The sequence below is a fragment of the Salmo salar genome, chromosome 26 (assembly GCF_965601325.2).
Source record: "Salmo salar chromosome 26, fSalSal1, whole genome shotgun sequence".
NCBI classification, from domain to species: domain Eukaryota; kingdom Metazoa; phylum Chordata; class Actinopteri; order Salmoniformes; family Salmonidae; genus Salmo; species Salmo salar.
In genome coordinates this window covers 30,043,423-30,065,000 of record NC_138316.1, presented here as the reverse complement: position 1 = coordinate 30,065,000, position 21,578 = coordinate 30,043,423, and the positions used below count along the sequence as shown (strand labels likewise).

General features: G+C 40.2%; 1 protein-coding gene across 2 annotated transcripts; it reads left to right on the top strand.

Moving 5' to 3' along the window:
• The first annotated feature begins 15,114 nt into the window (after positions 1–15,114).
• Positions 15,115–18,558, top strand: LOC106587630 (iroquois-class homeodomain protein irx-3). Of its 2 annotated transcripts, XM_014176198.3 has the most exons (4): positions 15,115–15,569; positions 16,208–17,246; positions 17,781–17,847; positions 18,211–18,558. In XM_014176198.3, exons 1-4 carry the CDS (start codon positions 15,354–15,356, stop codon positions 18,263–18,265), a joined length of 1,377 nt encoding a protein of 458 aa, XP_014031673.2. In that variant the 5' UTR covers positions 15,115–15,353; the 3' UTR covers positions 18,266–18,558. The 2 variants fall into 2 exon arrangements, with proteins under 2 accessions (XP_014031673.2, XP_014031674.2); XM_014176199.3 differs by lacking the exon at positions 17,781–17,847.
• Positions 18,559–21,578: the final 3,020 nt, after the last annotated feature.

The following is a 21,578-nucleotide window of genomic DNA, read 5'->3' as shown; positions in this document are numbered from 1 at the left end:
ATGTCATGGCTTTAGAGGCTTCTGATAGGCTAATTGACATCACTTGAGTCAATTGGAGCTGTACATGTATTTCAAGGCCTACCTTCAAGCGAAGTGCAAGTCTGGTTCATCCTTGGGAGCAATTTCCAAATGCCTGAAGGTACCACGCTCATCTGTACAAACAATAGTACACAAGTATAAACACCATGGGACCACGCAGCCATCATACCACTCAGGAAGGAGACGCGTTCTGTCTCCTAGAGATGAACGTACTTTGGTGCGAAAAGTGCCAATCAATCCCAGAACAACAGCAAAGGACCTTGTGAAGATGCTGGAGGAAACAGGTACAAAAGTATCTATATCCACTGTAAAACGAGTCCTATATCGACATAACATGAAAGGCCGCTCAGCAAGGAAGAAGCCACTGCTCCAAAACCGATATAAAAAAGCAGGACCACAGTTTGCAACTGCACATGGGGACAAAGATCGTACTTTTTGGAGAAATGTCCTCTGGTCTGATGAAACAAAAATAGAACTGTTTGGCCATAATGACCATCGTTATGTTTGGAGGAAAAAGAGGGAGGCTTGCAAGCCGAAGAATACCATCCCAACTGTGAAACACAGGGGTGGCAGCATCATGTTGTGGGGGTGCTTTGCTGCAGGAGGGACTGGTGCACTCCAAAAAATAGATGGCTTCATGAGGAAGAAGAATTATGTGGATATATTGAAGCAACATCTCAAGACACCAGTCAGGAAGTTAAAGCTTGGTCACAAATGGGTCTTCCAAATGGACAATGACCCCAAGCATACTTCCAAAGTTGTGGCAAAATGGCTTAAGGACAACAAAGTCAAGGTAATTGGAGTGGCCATCACACAGCCCTGACCTCAATCCTATAGAAAATTTGTGGGCAGAACTGAAAAAGTGTGTGCGAGCAAGGAGGCCTACAAACCTGATTCAGTTACACCAGCTCTGTCAGGAGGAATGGGCCAAAATTCACCCAACTTATTGTGGGAAGCTTGTGGAAGGCTACCCGAAACGTTTGACCCAAGTTAAACAATTTAAGGGCAATGCTACCAAATACTAATTGAGTGAATGTAAACTTCTGACCCACTGGGAATGTGATGAAAGAAATAAAAGCTGAAACAAATCATTATCTCTACTATTATTTTGACATTTCACAATCTTAAAATAAAGTGGTGATCCTAACTGACCTAAAACAGGGAATTTTTACTAGGATTAAATGTCAGGAATTGTGAAAAACTAAGTTTAAATGTATTTGGCTAAGGTGTATGTAAACTTCTGACTTCAACTGTATATTTTTTTAAACATTATGAAACATTATTAACCATTAAAATGTATAATTTGACAATCAAAACCACCTCTTCTAAACACATCCTGGTATTGCCGTTAGAGACACCTTGACCCAGTTGGTGTAGTAACATTGTATTACGAAAATGTAGACTGAGTGAAAATACTGAACGCATGCTGAAAGTGAGTATAGTGACATGGGTAGAGTAAACTAATGACTATGCTTTTATCTCAAAGAGGAGACTTTTAATCCACACTCTTTTTCTACAAACCCATAATAGGATTATACATATCATTGTCTTTCTTTCTTTTAATGTTTTCAAGAAATAAACCAGGCTATGTCAACTAGGGGTCCAACTTGACCACATACATTACATTGCGCATTCCCTATACCATATATGTACATACATAGTGTATTCTTTATAGCAAAAACAAGTGTTGCTCTAAAAATAGTTCTATGGTTTAAAGCCAACTCAGCTTACACAAGCATAGATCAATTTGCATGGGACAAGTCCATCTGACTGCTAGGAACATGTGTGTTGTCCACATGATGCAAAGTTGATTTTCTTGTTTCTTCTCAAGTACTTCTTAACTATTTATATTTCAGAGGGCTCAGCCACCATTTAGCCTTATCCCAGTTGGGCCTACTAAATGGCCCCAATCGATGGCAGGTCAATAGCGTAGGCAAATAAATCACAGGGTTTTCTTCTCCAAATATTTAATTAAACATGGTGGCAAATAACTTGAGGATTTATTGTTTGATGCTAAGAGCATAAGTGATTTTCCTCTTCTGCTGTCCCACACGGGGCCTGACTGCTCTGCCGGTCAGGCAGGCTTAAAGGGACCTGGGGAATAGCATGCAGACACTTTTCCAATATATAATAATGTATATATACATGAATATACACTCTCCTGCCTGTGTTCCTAATCCTGTGTACTGGGCTGACTGGCAGAGAGAGTCATTTCATTAGGGGTCTGTGGGACGGGAAGCCAGGGTTGACTTGACAGGCTGGACGGCCTCTCTAATATATACTCTGATGTCTACCGTTTAACGTTTCAATCCCCTCAAATGATCCCGATGAGCCATGCGCATACTGTTTCATTTAAAGGCTGCTAATGTGCCCAGGCAGGTTTGTGATGGCTTATACTAGTGAACTCTGAACTGATGATGACCAGGCTTTTTCTGTAGTTTTTTTGTTTGCTATTTTTACCATGATTTTCGCCAACGACACTATCAAATCTGTCATTGAAAGAGCAAGTTACTCCTCTTTTTCTGCCTTATGGATTCTCAACCCCATAAGTATTGATTGGGCTATACAATCTAGCACCACCAGAGGCGATGGATTAATTCCCTGGTAGGCTGGGGACAGCTAGGTGAGCGAGTGTCTGTCGGGGTGCTCATTGGGAGAATCTGACAGATACACAAAGATTAGCAGCCGTTCACACGGGGCCGTGAAGTGGTCTGGGGGCCCTCAGAGGCAGATAAGAGAGGGGCGGGGACAGTGATGATGAGGCTGTATTGTTCTGTAAAAGGGGCATTTCTCCCTCCATATTCAGTGCAGCGGTTATGGAGCGTGTATTAAGGAGCTGGGAGAGTGTAATCATTATTGGTTGTGACTGCGCTGACCTGACAGCTGGGCCCAGTCTTGCTCCAGTGCTTGTTGTACAACAACAGACATGCAGTTTGAGCACACAGACACACCGACACACACACACACACACATGTAGAGTACATATATATACACACACACACACACACACACACACACACACACACACACACACACACACACACACATTTACATATCATATAAACACAGGGAGGGGGTGTTAACATTTGCTCTATTTCAAAAGTCAACTGCAAAATCTAAATCTAAAAACAATTACTGTTGGCTGCAAACAAAAGTGATGTGTCTGAGCCAAAACCAGCATGCTGTGCTGCAACTAGCTCTCACAGTCTCACTTCAGAATTAGATGTCCATCCATGTTTATCAAGCATCAAATGTCGAAGTTGTTCCAAATGTCAAATTTCTAAGTGTTTAAAGTTAAATTAAGGGATTAATCCCTCATTTTTAAGGGTAGGGTTAACTTTAGGCGTTAACTTCATTGGGGTAGGGGGCAGCACTGCTACTCAGGTCCAGAAGGTAGGATATGCATATTATTAGTAGATTTGGATAGAAAACACACTGAAGTTTCTAAAACTGTTTGAATGATGTCTGTGAGTATAACAGAACTCATATGACAGGCAAAAACCTGAGAAAAAAATCCAACCAGGAAGTGTGGAAATCTGAGGTTTGTAGTTTTTCAAGTGATTGCCTATCTAATACACAGTGTCTGTGGGGTCATTGTGCACTTCCTAAGGCTTCCACTAGATGTCAACAGTCTTTAGAATGTTGTTTCATGCTTCTACTGTGAATGGGGAAAGAATAAGAGCATATGGAGTCAGATGACTGAGAAAATGACATGAGCTCAATATCACGCGCTCTCGTGAGAGTTAGGTGTGTTCCTTTTCATTTCTGAAGACAAAGGAATTGTCCGGTTGGAATATTATGGAAGATTTATGATAAAAACATCCTAAAGATTGATTCTATACATCATTTGACATGTTTCTACGAACTGTAATATAACTTTTTTGACTTTTCGTCTGAACTTACTGCGCGAGCACAGTGCATTTGGATTACTCCACTGAACGCGTGAACAAAATGGAGGTATTTGGACATAAAGATGAACTTCATCGAACAAAACAAACATTTATTCTGGAACTGGGATTCCTGGGAGTGCATTCCGATGAAGATCATCAAAGGTAAGTGAATATTTATAATGTTATTTGTGACTTCTGTTGACTCCAAAATGGCGTGTATCTGTATGGCTCCTTTTGGTGTCTGAGCGCTGTACTCAGATTGTGGCAAAGTTTGCTTTTGCCGTAAAGCTTTTTTGAAATCTGACACAGCGGTTGCATTAAGGAGAAGTGTATCTATAATTCTTTGAATAACAGTTGTATATTTCATCCATGTTTATGATGAGTATTTCTGTAAGTTGATGTGCTCATTCACCGGAAGTTTTGGGAGGCAAAACATTTTTGAACATTACACGCCAATGTAAAATGGGGTTTTTGGATATAAATATGAACTTTATCGAGCAAAACATACATGTATTGAAGTCCTATGAGTGCCATCTGATGAAGATCATCAAAGGTTAGTGATTAATTTTAGCTGTATTTCTGTTTTTTTGTGACGCCTCTCCTTGCTTGGAAAATGGCTCTGTGGTTTTTCTTGTCTAGGCGCTGTCCTAACATAATCTAATGTTATGCTTTCGCCGTAAAGCCTTTTTGAAATCAGACAGTGTGGTTGGATTAACGAGAAGTGTATCTTTAAAATGGGATATAATAGTTGTATGTTTGAGAAATTTGAATTATGAGATTTTTGTTGTTTTGAATTTGGCGCCCTGCTATTTCACTGGCTGTTGGCGGGTGTGTCCCGCAGGTGGGACGCTAGCGTCCCACATACCCCAGAGATGTTAACTCCGAAATCTTAAGGTTAGGTATTAACTCTGAATGGTTAATAAGGTAAGGGTTAAGGTTTGGGATAGGCTTAAAACTAAAATCTCAAAACCAACTTTTTTTGCTGGATTTGAAAATGCAACCTTTGGCACCAGAGGCAGATGATAACAACGCTCACTGTTGCCCCTAGTGGACAGTTTCCACATCATCTCCCAACATCCTCAGACATAGATGGACGTCAAATAATGACTTGTATCACGGGTAACCTGGCTGGCTATGCTAGGGCTGCTGAAGGGGCCAATCTGATAAAATGTCACTGATGCTTTGTTTCCTTGTTATGATTTAAACAGTGTTAGGTATGCCCAATTAGCTTTGTTTACATGGAAAATGTAAATATAGTCTGGGTGGTACGTTGTCATTTCACTTTTTATAGCAAGAGCCTGTTATTGCTTCCATTCATAAGCCTACCATCTTTGTTGTCATCATAATAATGTCATGGCCTATTTCTGTATTTCAGATAATCATGCGAGTACAGTTGTACACACACGCGCACACATACACACTTTGTCATTCGCTGCTTGGTATCATCTTGTTCATTAATAAGGTAATGTATTCTAGGTGAGTACATCCTTCTCAAAGCTGCCTGCTGAGGTTTAAGTGGTGGTGGTAAAGTCTTCTCTGACCTCACTCTGTCAGCATGCTGAGAAACTCAATAACACTGACTACACTGACTAGCTAGGCCTACCATAGCACAACTGCTAGGCCTACATAATCATAACAGAACTGTTTGGCCTGCAGACACACCCAGAACCATAGCATAACTAATAGGTCTACACAGCCCCACAACTGTAACATAACTTCAGATGTAGGATCTTCATTTGATCACTCTTTTGTTGCTGAGCATTTTTCTGCACAGCAGGAGATGCAAACTTGTAGTGTATTTGAGTTTTAAAAGGCTTCTTATGTTTGTCATTTTGACTTTGAAATTCCAGACCTGGTTTGCCCTAACGACAAATGTATCAACCCCTACAAAGATGTCCATTAATTATAATCCACATAATAATTCACATTTCCTGTTGCTGCAGGATTCTTTTCCTGTTGTAGCAAACTGGCTCAAATTAATATTCTACATCTGTAATAGGTCTACATAGATCCAGAACCATAACAGAACTACTAGGTCTACATAGACTGAGAACCATAACAGAACTACTAGGTCTACATAGACCCAGAACCATAACAGAACTACTAGGCCTAGACTTACAGTGTGGGCCTACAGACCCGGCACCATAACAGAACAGCTGGGCCTACAGACCCGGCACCATAACAGAACTGCTGGGCCTACAGATCTGGCACCATAACAGAACTGCTGGGCCTACAGACCCAGCACCATAACAGAACTGTTGGGCCTACAGATCCGGCACCATAACAGAACTGCTGGGCCTACAGACCCAGCACCATAACAGAACTGTTGGGCCTACAGATCCGGCACCATAACAGAACTGCTGGGCCTACAGGTCCGGCACTATAACAGAACTGCTGGGCCTACAGACCCGGCAGTATAACAGCACTGCTGGGCCTACAGATCCAGCAGATTAACAGAACTGCTGGGCCTACAGATCGAGCACCATAACAGAACTGCTGGGCCTACAGATCCAGCACCATAACAGAACTGTTGGGCCTACAGATCCAGCAGTATAACAGAAACTCCATGACTGTCAAGGAGCTAGCCTACTCTCCTTGCCTTGATAAATATAACAAACTCAAACCAGTTGTCCATTAAAACTGTTCATTGAAAATACGATACGTTTTGTAATTGCATCAATGTTCTATGTTTTTTTTTTATTGATGGTCACTGGTGAAAAGGAAAGAAAAGTGTGACAGTTTGTGGGCAAGCACAAATATTTATTTTGGTTTTGGAGGCAAACATTTTATTTGTCGTTCCAAACTATTTACTCTTCCATTCATGCATTTGTTGAGTAAAACTATAACTAGTAAGTGAACATGTTTAAGAATGAACACTAAAGTAAGCTAAAGAAATGTAAATGCTTACTTTGTGTGTCCTCCTAATTGTATGTGTTCTTCATGCTTCCATGTCAGAGATTGTGACATCATGTTTCCATGTCAGAGATTGTGACATCATGTTTCCATGTCAGAGGTTGTGACATCATGTTTCCATGTCAGAGATTGTGACACCATGTTTCCATGTCAGAGGTTGTGACATCATGTTTCCATGTTAGAGATTGTGACATCATGCTCCATGTCAGAGATTGTGACATCATGTTTCCATGTCAGCGATTGTGACATCATGTTTCCATGTCAGAGATTGTGACATCATGTTTCCATGTCAGAGATTGTGACATCATGTTTCCATGTCAGAGGTTGTGACATCATGTTTCCATGTCAGAGATTGTGACATCATGTTTCCATGTCAGAGATTGTGACATCATGTTTCCATGTCAGAGATTGTGACACCATGTTTCCATGTCAGAGGTTGTGACATCATGTTTCCATGTCAGAGATTGTGACATCATGCTCCATGTCAGAGGTTGTGACATCGTGTTTCCATGTCAGCGATTGTGACATCATGTTTCCATGTCAGAGATTGTGACATCATGTTTCCATGTCAGAGATTGTGACATCATGTTTCCATGTCAGAGATTGTGACATCATGTTTCCATGTCAGAGATTGTGACAGGCAAACATAGGTGAGTTTGACAGCATGATTTAACAGGGCAATCTGTGATTGCTACATCAAAAATAAATATATGTGTGATACCTATTGATTCTTGAACTATAAAACTTCTAAATGCCTCATGAGCTCTGTTCAATTGTCTTACTCCATCAGAACCCAAAATATACGTTTGTTTTACTACTTTGTTTGTAAACAAAGTAAAATTGTAAACAAACACTGATAGCCTGAAAACATGGTAAAAACGAAAATGTTGATAACATGGATGGTCAGTCCTTGCATCCATAGCTGTCTACGAATTTCTCCAGCCCCATCCCTCAGCTATTTACCAAAACATTGTCAAGGGGACCACTGGTATTGTTTGAACTGCAGGTTTCCCTTATAAGGTTCAATACAAGAGATAGTCACTCAAGACTGTAGTAGTCCCCCTTCAGCCACCTCCTGCAGTGTCCAGGGCACCTGGCACATGAAGACGTCCTCTCCACCATGTTGGTACAGCTGCTGCTCCTCCAGCCCAGCCTCCAGCCCCAGACCAGCAACAACAGCTGGAAAGAGATGAGGCTTTGTCTGGCTCAGTATACCCGAGCTGTTAACAGGGGCAATCTGATATTAGTCTGGCCGCAGCACCCAGTCGAGGGGCCATGAAAGGGCACTGACTGCTGGTTTCATCTGATGGACGGACCAAGAACAAGTCCCATAATAGGGACACAGAGAGGGGACTATGGAATTTGTATATGACCAGACTGGAAATATAGCAGTGAGTTTAAGAGATCATGTTGATATGACTGGACTATAGCATACCGGGGTCGTATTCAGGATATGTAGGTTAGGGCAGAATACTGGAGGCATCTTGAGGCTACTACTCAGGTGGAGATCTTTATCCGGAGACGTCACCTCATCACTTCATTCATCCACCTCATCACTTCGCTGTGGAACCAAATGGAACTGAATAACAATGGGATTGATGGAATATTTCCAGGGGATACCTGTTGGTGAGTGACCCTTTTCATGTGTCTTCAAGTTGGTCCTCTGTCTTCAGGTTAGCCCTGAGGAGCTGAGGAGGAGGAGGGGACATGTTTGTGTTGGACCTGGCTCAGCATACCCTGAGGATATGCCAAGGAATGACCTCAAGAAAATGTTTGGCTATTAACATGGCAAAACCCTGAATTAGTCTACCTTTGGAATAGGTACAGAGTAAAGATAAACATAAACATACATAGAGAAATGTATACAATTTATAGCAACATAGATTTGAATCAGCCTGGTGACTGTACCACATTGGCATATCATTTTCTCTCTGAGTGGCAGGTCAATCAGCCTGACCATCCTTTGTCACAGTTAATCAGCATAAGAGAATGTAGGCCTATATTAAGCATGGTAAGTATTTATTACAGTATTACAGTTTAGTCCATGGGTGAAGCAGATATTATCATTGTCATTATAATTTAATAACGTGGGTTATATTTTGGTAATGAGGTCAAGTTATGAGGTCAAGTGTCAAGCCTACATTTTAATCCATCATAAACCTTACTCAAAAAAAGGACAGTTTATAGATATACATACAAATACCCCATATGACAATCATGACAAGCATTAATTACTCTATTCAGTGAGAATAATCCCTAAATTGATTGAGCATCCTCCTATGTACCAGACTGTCCTTCTGATAAGGATCTGGCTCTCTTTAGCCCCTCCCACTCTGTCCTCTCTCTCTCTCTCTCTCGCTCTCTCTCTCTCTCTCTCTCTCTCTCTCTCTCTCTCTTTCTTTACTTTCCTCCCGCTGTCACTCCTGACTTGGCCTGGCAGCATGAAGACTAGCTTGCATTTTAATTCGGCCCTGAAGTTACTTATTTCATTATCGATCATCCGTAATGCTGAATCAATGTTCATCTTGTTATGTGGACCATACCCGTGTAATACAGTGATAGCGCGGCCCACAGTTACTCACTCCTTTCACAAAGTGACTTTACCGTAAAATCAATGCCTTGTGTTAGTGATACCGGGGAAACTGCAGCAGGATGGATAGTGAGAGGGCAGCCAGTAGGCAACCGGAGAAAAACACCTGCAAATGCAATGTTATATAGGCTAAAAGGCAGGCACTCACATCACATAGTGCTAGTGCGGCGTCCAGTTGTATCACCTAGTGCGCGTTGCCAATTTCTGTTACTGGATATGATAATAGTTTGTAAGAATGGTGTCTATGAATGTTTGAAAGCTATTGTGGCAGGATTGATATTGATATTTATAGAATGAAAGTCTAGGCTACTGTCTGAAAAATCATACAATGTCAGATATGGAATGCATACCAATTGACGTTAGTGCAGAAGCTCTATGTCTCCTGTTATTGTACTGTTGCAGTAGCTTATAGGCCTAAAGGGTAATAGTGGGTTTGATAGATTTAAAAACATAATATGAACAAAAACAAAAACGATTAGCCTACTAATAGACTACTATTATGCCTACTACTAATGTTAATAATATTGCAATAACATGATAATAATAGGCTACTTTGCGTAGGCCACAGAATTGTGGTGGTATGTGGGGGTTATATCATATTTTCATATCTGTGAATTTGAAACCACAATCCTGCACAACTGCCAGGATTTCGCTGAGGACATGTGTTGGTAAATAACGACGAAATAAAGTGACCTGGGACGGCTAATAAGACAAGTCTGAACCCCTCAGGACCGAGCCCAGAATATTTACCAAAGCAAAGCAGCAAGGAGAGGAGAGAAAGAGTGCACCGAGACCGAGCACGCCATTTGACACCGGGAGCTCTGACCTTACCAATCAATTACTGCCCGTGGCTGGCGGCAGCTCTACAATTTACTCCCAAATTCACTCTTTATAGGCTCGTTTCTGAAGCTGACTCTTCTCGCCACCTCTGATGAGGCAGGCGAGAGAAACTCCCGATAGATATTAGTGCAGACGTGAACAGTGAGCAGTCGACTCGCCCTGACTGCTGTTAAGTAATGCAAGTCTATTTGGGATAGCATGCCAAATAGAATAGCGTGCATATAGAATAGGTTCCAAGCTGATTTTGGGTACAACTGGAATATATAGGCTTGCTTGCTTATTTACTAACCTTTATTAAAGGCATAATAATTCCTAATAATTGACTGTTTGGCAGGGGGTCAAAGTTCACATTGTGTGGTTTGTAGTCTATAAAAAAAAAAAATCTAAACAACATGCTGGCCAATGTCCATAATCGTTTTCTTGAGTTGTTTTGATAATTATAAATGGTGAAAATGGGCGATCTGATTGAACCCAAAACTAAAACGCAGCAGTAACAGTCACACTTGGATATGATAACAGTTTCAGGATACAATAACTAACTATATGCTTAAAGGTCTATGTAAAGCACATGCTAACTAGTTATATGTAAATCACATGTTAACTGTACTAATTTATTTTATCTGATGTTATAAAACAGTTTAATAAGTTGCAGTCCATTGACTATTAATTTGTTTCTAATTGTGAATAAGGATTGCACTGTTCAAAATTCCTTACTTTTGCGCTAATGCAAATCGAAGTTATCTATTTAATATGCATGGTTGGATTAGTGTAATGTAATTAAAATAATATTATTTAAATTATTCCAGCAGTAAAAAATGTAACTTTAAATCTATTTTGAAAGTACTCTTGCTTTCGGTAATTACAATTAATTTCTTAAACTATTTCATTGATTGGATTATGTCCCTCTGCTCTTTAGACACCATAAGATTTATTGCTCTTTTATTTCTCTAATGGGACAAGGATTTGAAAGTACATGTTTTCAGATAAAGGAAGTGGTACAGTTTTAACTCCACAACTCTGAACCAAGCCCCCTCCCAGTCTCAGCAATGTTTGGATATTGCCAAACAACTCAACTCTAAAAAAAACACCAAGAGGTCAAGAAGTTACGGCCTCATAATAGCATGCGACATTGTTATTGATTGTGCTCGTGTTCAGTGAACTTGTAAAAGGCCCTTCGTTCTCTGATGGCATAATGTGTCATTGTAGCTTCACACAGTGTAGGCCTCTCATCATTGTGGGGTAGAACACGGTCTAAAATATTCGAGATTTAGGCTAAATGACCAACATGGCTTTTCTTGACCATAAATCGGTATGGAAATAGTTGTAAATCACTTTGATCCCATATATAATCTTTACAACAGTTCGCCCTCATACCCTAATGAAACTTAAGATGCAAAATAAAAGTAGTCTAAACAACACACACACACTTCACTTCACCATCCCCCTCTTCCAAGCTGCTGGGTTTTACTAACGTCTCCCTCCAAAGGAATAACAACGTAAACCCTTTTTTGTCAAGGCAAGGTGTCTCTGTCTCTCTCTCTCCCTCTCACTGACCAACGCACTGACACACACACATACGCACACACACGTACACACACACACTTCACTTCACCATCCCCCTCTTCCACCAACAGCCCAAAACATCAAGGGTCATTAATTGTGTTTTCTTTTCAAATCCTTTGTCACCGCAATTAACCGATTATGATCAGAAGGCTCCTTTAAATGGATTCCATGTGTGAAAAGAAATGTATTACTTGTTTTCTGTCGCCTAGGAGTTATGGAAAAGATTCAAATGAGTCATTTGAATAGCCTCTGTTTGAAGGCTTTGATCTCGCCTGTTTCTGGAGCTTCATATCATCATTTGCGATGTGTTGCTGGCGTCTTGTGTATTGCAAAAGGAACCACGCTTGAGCGATAGATCCGTGTATATTTGCCGTTGAAAATGATGTGAAATTGTGTCATCTGCATAATTACCCTCAAAGAACTCTGTAAAAAACAGCCCTTGAGTCACTCTCCTGTGATTGTCCTCTTTTGCATGACCGAAACATTAGCCTACATGGGTTATATTATAACAATAGAGACATGTATAAAGAATAAAAAAAATAAAAAAATAGGCTTATATTATTATTATTATTATTATTATTGCTATTATTATTATTATTATTAGTGATGATGATGGTGATTATTATTATTCCTACTAATAGCAGTTGTAGTAGTAGTAGTAGTAGTAGTAGTAGTGGTAGTAGTAGTAGTTAGTAGTAGTAGTAGTAGTAGTAGTAGTAGTAGTAGTGGTAGTAGTAGTAGTTAGTAGTAGTAGTAGTAGTAGTAGTAGTAGTAGTAATAGTAATAGTAGTTAGTAGTAGTAGTAGTAGTAGTAGTAGTAGTGGTAGTAGTAGTAGTAGTAGTAGTAGTAGTAGTAGTAGTAGTAGTAGTAGTAGTAGTGGTGGTAGTAGTAGTAGTAGTAGTAGTAGTAGTAGTAGTAATAGAAATAGTAGTAGTAGTAGTAGTAGTAGTAATAGTAATAGTAATAGTAATAGTAGTAGTAGTAGTAGTAGTAGTAGTAGTAGTAGTGGTAGTAATAGCAGTAGTAGTAGTAGTAGCAGTAGTGATGGTGTGGCTTCCCCAGTGTTTGGTGCATTTGATTCGTATATCCTTCGTGTGTATGTTATAGAGTCAAGCGGAGAGGGCAGGTTATGGGACACTATACGGTGTGGCGTGGAGGTAAGAGAGAGAGCTGAGAGTCTTAATGTTTTTATGGCTATCCCAGTTTCCCAGGTCGTTGTGAAAGTGTTAAGTTAGTGCATATGTGTTTGATTGGGGTTATAAATAAGACGGAGTCCTATGGGCCCTGACAGGTCCCGGGGATGAGACACGTGTCAGTCCGAACGCGGAGCGCCTCTGAGGGGACACTAAATGGCAGATATGTCGTTCACACTCACACTTCCAACCACCTGCTTTTATATTATAACACAAAGAAAACACGAAAGTTGGCCGTTCAGCATTTCCATACACGTTTGACACTTGACACGCGTCTTACACTAACTTCTTCACCTATTTTAGTTGAAATCATTCAACTAACACATTCCTCCCTCAATCTGAAGGCAAATATCAATGTTGAGTTTCTCAGCTCAGCTGTAAAGTCTGGGCCCTCCGGTCTCTCTGCTGCAGGTTGGTGTGTGTGTGTCTGAGTGTGATTGACTGCTATGTAGTGATTACCATGCCGGTTGGATGGCATCAGCCACTCGCTGTAATTAATAACATCATAATCCAGGTTCGGTTGGGTGTCAAGATGCCAGCACGTTAAAGGGAAACACGGAGGTTCGGCACTGAGTTTATGGAAATAAGGCGTAGCCTTATAGTCTATATGAGAAATTATAGCAGCTATTATCCCTCCCAGACAATGATATCAGCTCCAAAAGGAGATTAAAGGTTTAAACAAGCAGGCCTACATAGACATAGACCAAGTTCTTGGAAACCGGATCTCATCGTCAAAACTAAACTGAGATTGATGAGATTTAATCTCGCTGTCAATATTGCTCTGAGATTTATCATATTCAAATAAACTGCAACAGCAATGCATAAGTCACCACTGCAGTTGTTTTGCAAACGATTAACAGACATATGATGGTACAAAGACGGGGATGTAATACGATTAGGGATGTTTCATACATATTTTTATATATTGATTCATGGAATTTCAATTCTGATTCCCTTGCTTTGTTTTAATCTGAATTATTTACAAGAAAAAAATGGTTTTGTCAAATTCATATAGCGGATTTCTTAAAGGTAGCCTAATCTTTATGAGCGATAGTCTTGTAAAGATTATATTTTTTTCCTGGAAGGGAAGCCTTGGTACATACATACAAAATTAGATTTTATAAGATTGTTTTTAACAGGTCTAACCTGTTTACAAATAGCTATGGCTTTCCGTGCAACATGAATAAATAACATCAGTGAATATTAAATACATTATTATTATTATTACTACTATTATTAGGCTATTATTATTATTATCATCATCATCGTTATTTTCTAACACTATTATTATTTGCATCAACATTATTTGTGTTGCTGTTGTTCATGTAAAATATTTATTTACCTCAATGTTTTAGTTTCCAGTGTATCACTTTAAATGTATATCCACCACAATACACAACGTGTTAATTACTTATCGTTACCATTGTTGACGCTAACACTTTGCATTCATTAACAGCGCAGGCGGTAATCACCCATGCAGCTTTTCATTTCTTGACAACTTTCTCTCTGAAGTCAAATGGTTACATGCTAACTGTTTGATGTCCCAAATTAAAAGAGTGATTTGAGTCCGATCCGCTTGCCACTTGTTAGAAGCGTCCGCAACGGTGTAAAACGGTGTAAGAAAACACAACTTGACCATAGACTTCTAGCATACGTGAGTCCAAATCACTCGATACGGGCAAACAACATACATTTCTTAGGTCTTTCTTTCCAGTGGACATGCCTTCACTGAGTCGCGGCTGCACATACTTGAGACACATGTATTAGAAGAAAACTGGAGACACTAGGCTTATGTGAAGTCAATCACTCAACAACACTGAAATATTTACTATTTGTGCAAATGACCACAAATTGTGAATTAGCACTAAAATGGAGTAGGGCTGAGGCGAACAAATAACAAATTAAATGATTGGCGAGCCATCAAATGAGATTTGAAAACCATTCAAATAAGAGATCGCGACGTCAGTGCACTTATCCAGGGGAAATACATGAGAGAGAGAGAGAGGCGCGCGCGGCAGAGCGAGAGTGTGTATAGGGGGGTGAGATTTGAGAAATGGGAGGGGCTTCTAAACGACTAGAAATGTCAATCAGAGCAAAGAGTCGCAATAATCTAAGGCAATCTGTAAGGACCTGACCTTAGTCCATCCAGATCAATAGGGAAGTGAAGGAGGAAGGCGCAATCGGATCGTTTACACTGGCTGTTTTTGAGGAAATATAGACTTCCCTTACACTTTGTTGTACTCACTGTAAAGTGGATATCGCAGTACGCACCGCGAGGGCGATTCTCTGCTTTTTGTGATTGCAGCAGACTTTTTTCTACGACCATGTCTTTCCCGCAGCTGGGATATCAGTACATCCGACCGATATACCCACCGGAGCGCCAGGGTATCAGCAACGCCAGAGCCGGGACGGAGTTGAGCCCGTCCGGGGCACTCTCAAACGTTCTCTCAACTATGTATGGATCACCTTTCGCCGCAGCAGCACAGGGCTATGGAGCATTTCTGCCCTATTCAAACGATATATCCATTTTCAATCAATTGGTGAGTGCCTTTGCTAATTTATGCCTCTGGTTTCCTTCAATTGCTTTTCCCCCCATCCAGACTAAAAAAGAGAAAGGGTGAAGTGACTTTACGTTATTGAGACAATGATCCATTCAGGACTAAACAAGGAGACTCATTGGTGAACTTTGTTATTGACTCCTTTTTTTGTAAATAGTTAAAGTAGCCAAAAAGTAGCACAACAACCGAAATGTCAGTCGAAAATCTATGTTTAGACCAAATTAAAATAAAGAAAACAACTGAAATCAAACGCAATATATTGCATTGGATCTTACAGACGTTAAAAGTGTGGATACATGCATCTTGAAATACATTGAAATGTTTTTGCAATTGGTAGTGAAGTGTTATAAATCAAATAGTTTTGTCGCGAACAGAAATTGTGCGTAACAAATAAAAATGTGTAACTTTTACATATGGTAATGCTTTTGTTAGTCGTAAACGCAGAAATCACAGGTCCTATGTGAAGAAAGATACATGTGGTGATACTGGCTTTATATTGCATATATTAGCGTTTATGATTTTGTCTTATTTAACATAAAGTAGAATTTCATTTTGCAAACTTCATTAATCTATCATAATATCTCACACATCCCATTGGGTCTCTGCTCTTTGTCTTTTAGGGTGCTCAGTATGAGTTGAAAGACAGTCCAGGTGTACAAGGACACCCAGGATTTGCCCACCATCACCCAGCGTTTTACCCATATGGCCAGTATCAGTTTGGTGACCCGTCCAGACCCAAAAATGCGACCAGGGAAAGTACGAGCACACTGAAGGCCTGGCTGAGCGAGCACCGTAAGAACCCCTACCCCACCAAGGGGGAGAAGATCATGTTGGCCATCATCACCAAAATGACCCTCACCCAAGTTTCCACCTGGTTCGCCAACGCCAGGAGGAGGCTAAAGAAGGAGAACAAGATGACCTGGACTCCCCGGAGCCGCACAGACGAAGAGGGAAATGTTTACAACAGTGATCACGAGGAGGGAGAGGAAGGGGACAAGAGGGAGGATGAGGAAGAGATTGATTTAGAAAATATCGACACGGAAAATATCGAGAATAAGGACGACTTGGATGATCAGGATGACCTACACGCTGATTTAAAATTAGATGGTAGAAGCGACTCTGAGATTTCAGACGGCTATGAGGATTTACAAGGGCCCGATCAGAGATTTCTGAAGGCTGTAGCGAAGGAGGGCAAAGACATTCACGTGGACCGGGGCGAGCACTTCCACCACCATCACTCTTTTGAAATTAAAGCCTCACAACCGAATGGCGAACAAGTGAAACTGAATCCTGTGTCCATCAACTCGCCCCCATCAGAAAACGCGGCCCCGGCCCAGAAGCCAAAGATTTGGTCTTTGGCGGAGACAGCAACAACTCCTGACAATCCCCGCAAATCTCCACAAATGAACGGCAGCAACACAGTTGGGCCCGCGGCCCAGACCATAATCAGCCCTCACCACAGACTCATCTCTTGTCCTGTTGGAAAAATCCAGAACTGGACAAACCGAGCGTTTTCTGCCCACCAGCTCGCATTACTGAACTCTAACCATTACCTTGGACTGGCGAACCAAGCTTCGGCTAACGGGCTCGCCCTCTACAGCAGGCAGCAACACCAACACACGCAGGACAAGAGTCATAGCTCAGACACAGCCGTCACAGGTACATGTCACCAACACTGAGGCTGGCGAGCCTGACTGTATAACAAACTGTTCATTATTACTCTATGTCAGACTTTACTTATCCCTCTTTAACGCTATAGCCTACTTAAATAGGCCAGTTCTGGACAGACATTTTGAGGCCGTAAAGATGATCATAAAAAGTGTGTTTCCATGCTGTCGTTTATGTGACAGAATAAGGTGGCGTTGAAGCTTTGAACTGGGGGAATACAGACAGAGGTGGTCGAAATAAAAGGCCGAAGTCGTTGGTTTTTAATGTTATTATCAGCTGGGTTATTGTGAGAATGGATTATTATTCATGTCCGAAAATGATTTTTAAATTCAGCAGTTGGCCCCATATTTCTTTGTCACATACCTACTTCAGTATTGTACGTGCTTGTATTTAACCCGTGACTGAGGTGAAGATTCCCAGGCAGTAAAATAAAGTATAGACTAAATTCACTGCGACAGTGCTCTAGTTATAGACGGGAAAATGAATGCATTTTTTAAATGTATTTTATTGCCATTATTATTTCAGAGAGATCTAGTGCCTTGGAAGCAGAGAAAAAGTTGTTAAAAACAGCCTTCCACCCAGTTCATAGACGGTAAGAGACTGTCATCTTTATTTTATTTGGATATATTATTTTTGATGCACATCCTATTTTATCGTTGACTACCACATTTACTCAAACTGTAGCCCTTGTGTCGTGTTTGTAGGACATCGAATAGATGGATTCCTCTGTGCTTGTGTTATTTCGTTTAGGCCTCAAAATTATATTTGCATATTTGTCATGCAAAAATCCCAGCTCAAATTTACCACATTGGTTTTATAACCGGCTCTAATTTTTCAAAAGCAATCTTCACTTTATATCACTTTACCTTTCAAGCAATTCATTACCTTGCAGTTGTAGGTTATTATTATTTCCCCTTTGCTGAGTGTATTTCTTTTCTTGACCCGTGTGTTGCAGGCCTCAGAATCAACTCGAGGCAGCGGTGGTTCTATCAGCTCTCGCCTCCTCCTAGACTTTGACTTTTGCTCTTTCTTTTTATGATTTATTTTAATCTGTTGTAAGGAATGTAAAATAAGAATAATACATCTGTGTATACTTACCTTGTAAGCATGTCCTGTGTAAACCTGCTAATGTAATAATGTATGAACCAGTAGTCTGTGAGTTTTCTTTTTCTTTTTGTAAGTTCTGTGAGGATTTGATGTTCAAAATGTTTTGTATATAAAGTTAAGAAAATGTACATACTTGTGAACCAAATTGTACAAGAAAGTCTATATTTTGGCTAATAAATGAACTGCTGCAACTTTATTCAAATCGCTTGTGATTTTTGGGACGATGTTTGTCTGATGATTGTTTTGTGAAAGGAGAATTAGTTGTTGTGGGCGTTAGATGTTACGAATTAGATTTTGAAGTGGTGCAGAATTGCAGTGCTTTGCTTTTTGCATGTGTGTGTGTCTGTCTGCGTGGCCTACGGCGAATAGGCTTCATCATACTTGGTTGTGATAAGTAAATATTCTAGCAGGATTTGAGGCATTTTCATATGCGGGATTTAAGAGTAATTAGCTGACTATTGCATCGTACATTTGGATATTCATGTTCTGGGATTATCCTTATTGAGGCGTAACAGCCGAATTAAAATGAATAATTCTTTCATTAATTTTCGTATGAAAATTGTATGGCATATGAAGAGAAATTATGTAGGCCTACTGACTATTTGAATATTTGGATGGAACTATTTTGGACTGAGAGGTTAAACATCGTATAGGCTGGCTATGCGTAAATGGGTGGTGGTGTTGTATGTACTATGCAATCTCAGTTCGCGTGTAATATTTGTGTTAGGCCTACTACATGTTTTTTTTTATGCATCTTGAATTTGGTCAGCCGTTGTGGGCTGCACTGCTAACCATATGCCACCAACACATTGTGATATCATTTATTTACGTTTGTTTCAACATCTAAGATAATTTGCATGTCAGAAGCGTTGTGAGATAAAGTTTATGTAAAGTTGGAGTTGGAGCTCCCTCTACAGTCAAATCTAGTCACCATTGCCGATTCTGCGGTCTGGAAAAGACAGGGATAGGGATATTTCTCTGGTTTTCAATACGAAATCTTTGATCAAAGCAGACTTACCTAAATCACAACTTTGTATTGTAATTATTAATATGTAATCAAGCCATTGAAAAAGTATTTTTATATAGGCCCATCGTAAAAGCGTTTGTTATGGGTTGGCATGCATTAAAATACAACCTTCTCCAGCGTTACACTCAATTGATCTAAAATGGTTTAGGGATATGATAATTGCATTCTTAACAATTAATTGATCAATATTTTTTATATGACCTTTATTTGTACATATTAACTTGGGAAATGTTCCTGCTGCATAAACACCAATGTTAATAAACAGGCCACATAAACAAATATAAAATAAATGGGGCGCATATTCACAAAATTCGTTGTTTCGGTATCCTTTACTTTAGTTTTTTTCCTTCTCAGTTTATTTCACTTCACAAAAAAGTATTAAACGTTTAAATTGTACATTTCAACCCCCTCTTCAAAATAGTTAAAGTTGTTGTAGGCCTATGACCATTTCCCCAACTTGTCAAGGAAAGAAAAAACAGGCTAGGCCTACTGCAAAAAAAATCAATAAGAAAAAACATTACATGCTATCGAATTTGCGTCATGTTTACAGTCAATTGTGCAGTGAAATTAAGCGCAGATTTCGAAAAAGAAACGAAATACCCGAAAATAAGACACTTTTGTAGATTTATGACTCTGTTTCAATTAGCCAATTAAATAGTCTTCTTCAAAAACCTACATTGTTTTTTCTAGAAAATAGAAAAATACAGACAATAGGGTTTTCAAATTGTATGGTGAGCCCCAGATTTCCTTTTTTCCTCTTTGTTAAGTAAAAAAATTCATACAAATGGCGCATTATGTCACACATTCCACCAATTGAGCGCGTTTTGGGTTGATTGGCCAATGGAGAGCAGGACCGCTTTGTTTTCAGGGCTCGCTCTGGGATGGTTACATAGCAGCGCAACACAACAGACAGAAAAGCCCAACATTTCCAACGGACATTCGAGGCTGTGCTTAGAGACCCAGCCGGAGGAGAAAGCTTTGGACCGGGGCTTGGTATTCTACTGAGTAGGCTGGCCTTCTCGCGCTCCTCTCACCATGCTGCCTTCCTGTCCAATCAATTATCTTCATGAAAGCCCTCTATCTAACTGCGCGCGCACTATGCATATTCATAAGTCACAGCGGCTAGTTGTGACACTGATTGATGTAATCATTTTTCTGGTTTGTGCCCACTTTCACTCGGAAACGCACCAGCAACACGAGCTCTGGCTGCACCGCGCGGCGCAGGAAGTAACACAGAGCGAGTGACCAGCATTCGCCTATCACCGATGACCCACTTAAAACACATAGCACAGGTCACGAGGGAGAACGCGCTTCCCATACCAATAAATATGCCCAAAGATGTCTAGGTTGTTAAAATTAACTCTAGCCTACAATGAAACTTAAACCCACAGTATAAAAGTACATAATATTTGATACATTTAAATGTAACCAAAATATACAGTATCACACTTCATCTCAGAATCAGGCACTGTTTATTAAGTATTAAAATGTAGTCAAATTGACAGAATAGATTGACATGATATTACATAATTTTTAATCAAAAACAGGCACTACAAATAATTTTTCCTGTCAGTGATAATACTTGCAGTGGAATAATAAACTATAAAGAACCCCCAAATTCTCTCCCCTCCTACTCACACATACACATGTGTGCGCACGTTCACTACGATCATAAATATTGATGATGATTTCCTCAGTGTTCTGGGGGGATGTTAGTTGATAAGGGAGCTTCTGGAACAATCTCTCTTGATCATGAGAATTCAATCGGAATCCTACTGAAAGGACAGTGATCGTTGTTCAGAGTGCAGAGGACCTCTTCTGAATCGTGCATGAAATTAGGGATTACAATTCCTCAGTACAAACAAACTAATCATGCCTGTGTCTATGTCGCCATACGTGTCCAACCTGCTCCGGGTTGAACAGAGCAAATGGAATGCATTAGCTAACATTTCGCTCAGAGCTACACACCACAGCGCATGCAGGGGCCATTTCCAGCGGAGCACCGTGTGTCACTCATTTCCCCGCGTTAAGTGGATGTCCTCGTGCCTATTGAGCAATAATCAACACTGACTCCTCTTTTTATTTCCTCTCTTTTTATTTCCTCGCTTTTTATTTCCTCGCTTTTTATTTCCTCGTTCCCAGCGATGTTAAATACTCTGACTGATTGATTCGCCAGAGAGTATGGTTTA

Bases quoted from the DNA above. Each gene is read 5' to 3' on its own strand.
- LOC106587630 (XM_014176198.3), top strand. From the start codon at position 15,354: ATGTCTTTCCCGCAGCTGGGATATCAGTACATCCGACCGATATACCCA. The intron at 15,570-16,207 runs GTGAGTGCCTTT...TTTGTCTTTTAG, and splicing joins TATCCATTTTCAATCAATTG to GGTGCTCAGTATGAGTTGAA. The intron at 17,247-17,780 runs GTACATGTCACC...TTATTATTTCAG, and splicing joins CTCAGACACAGCCGTCACAG to AGAGATCTAGTGCCTTGGAA.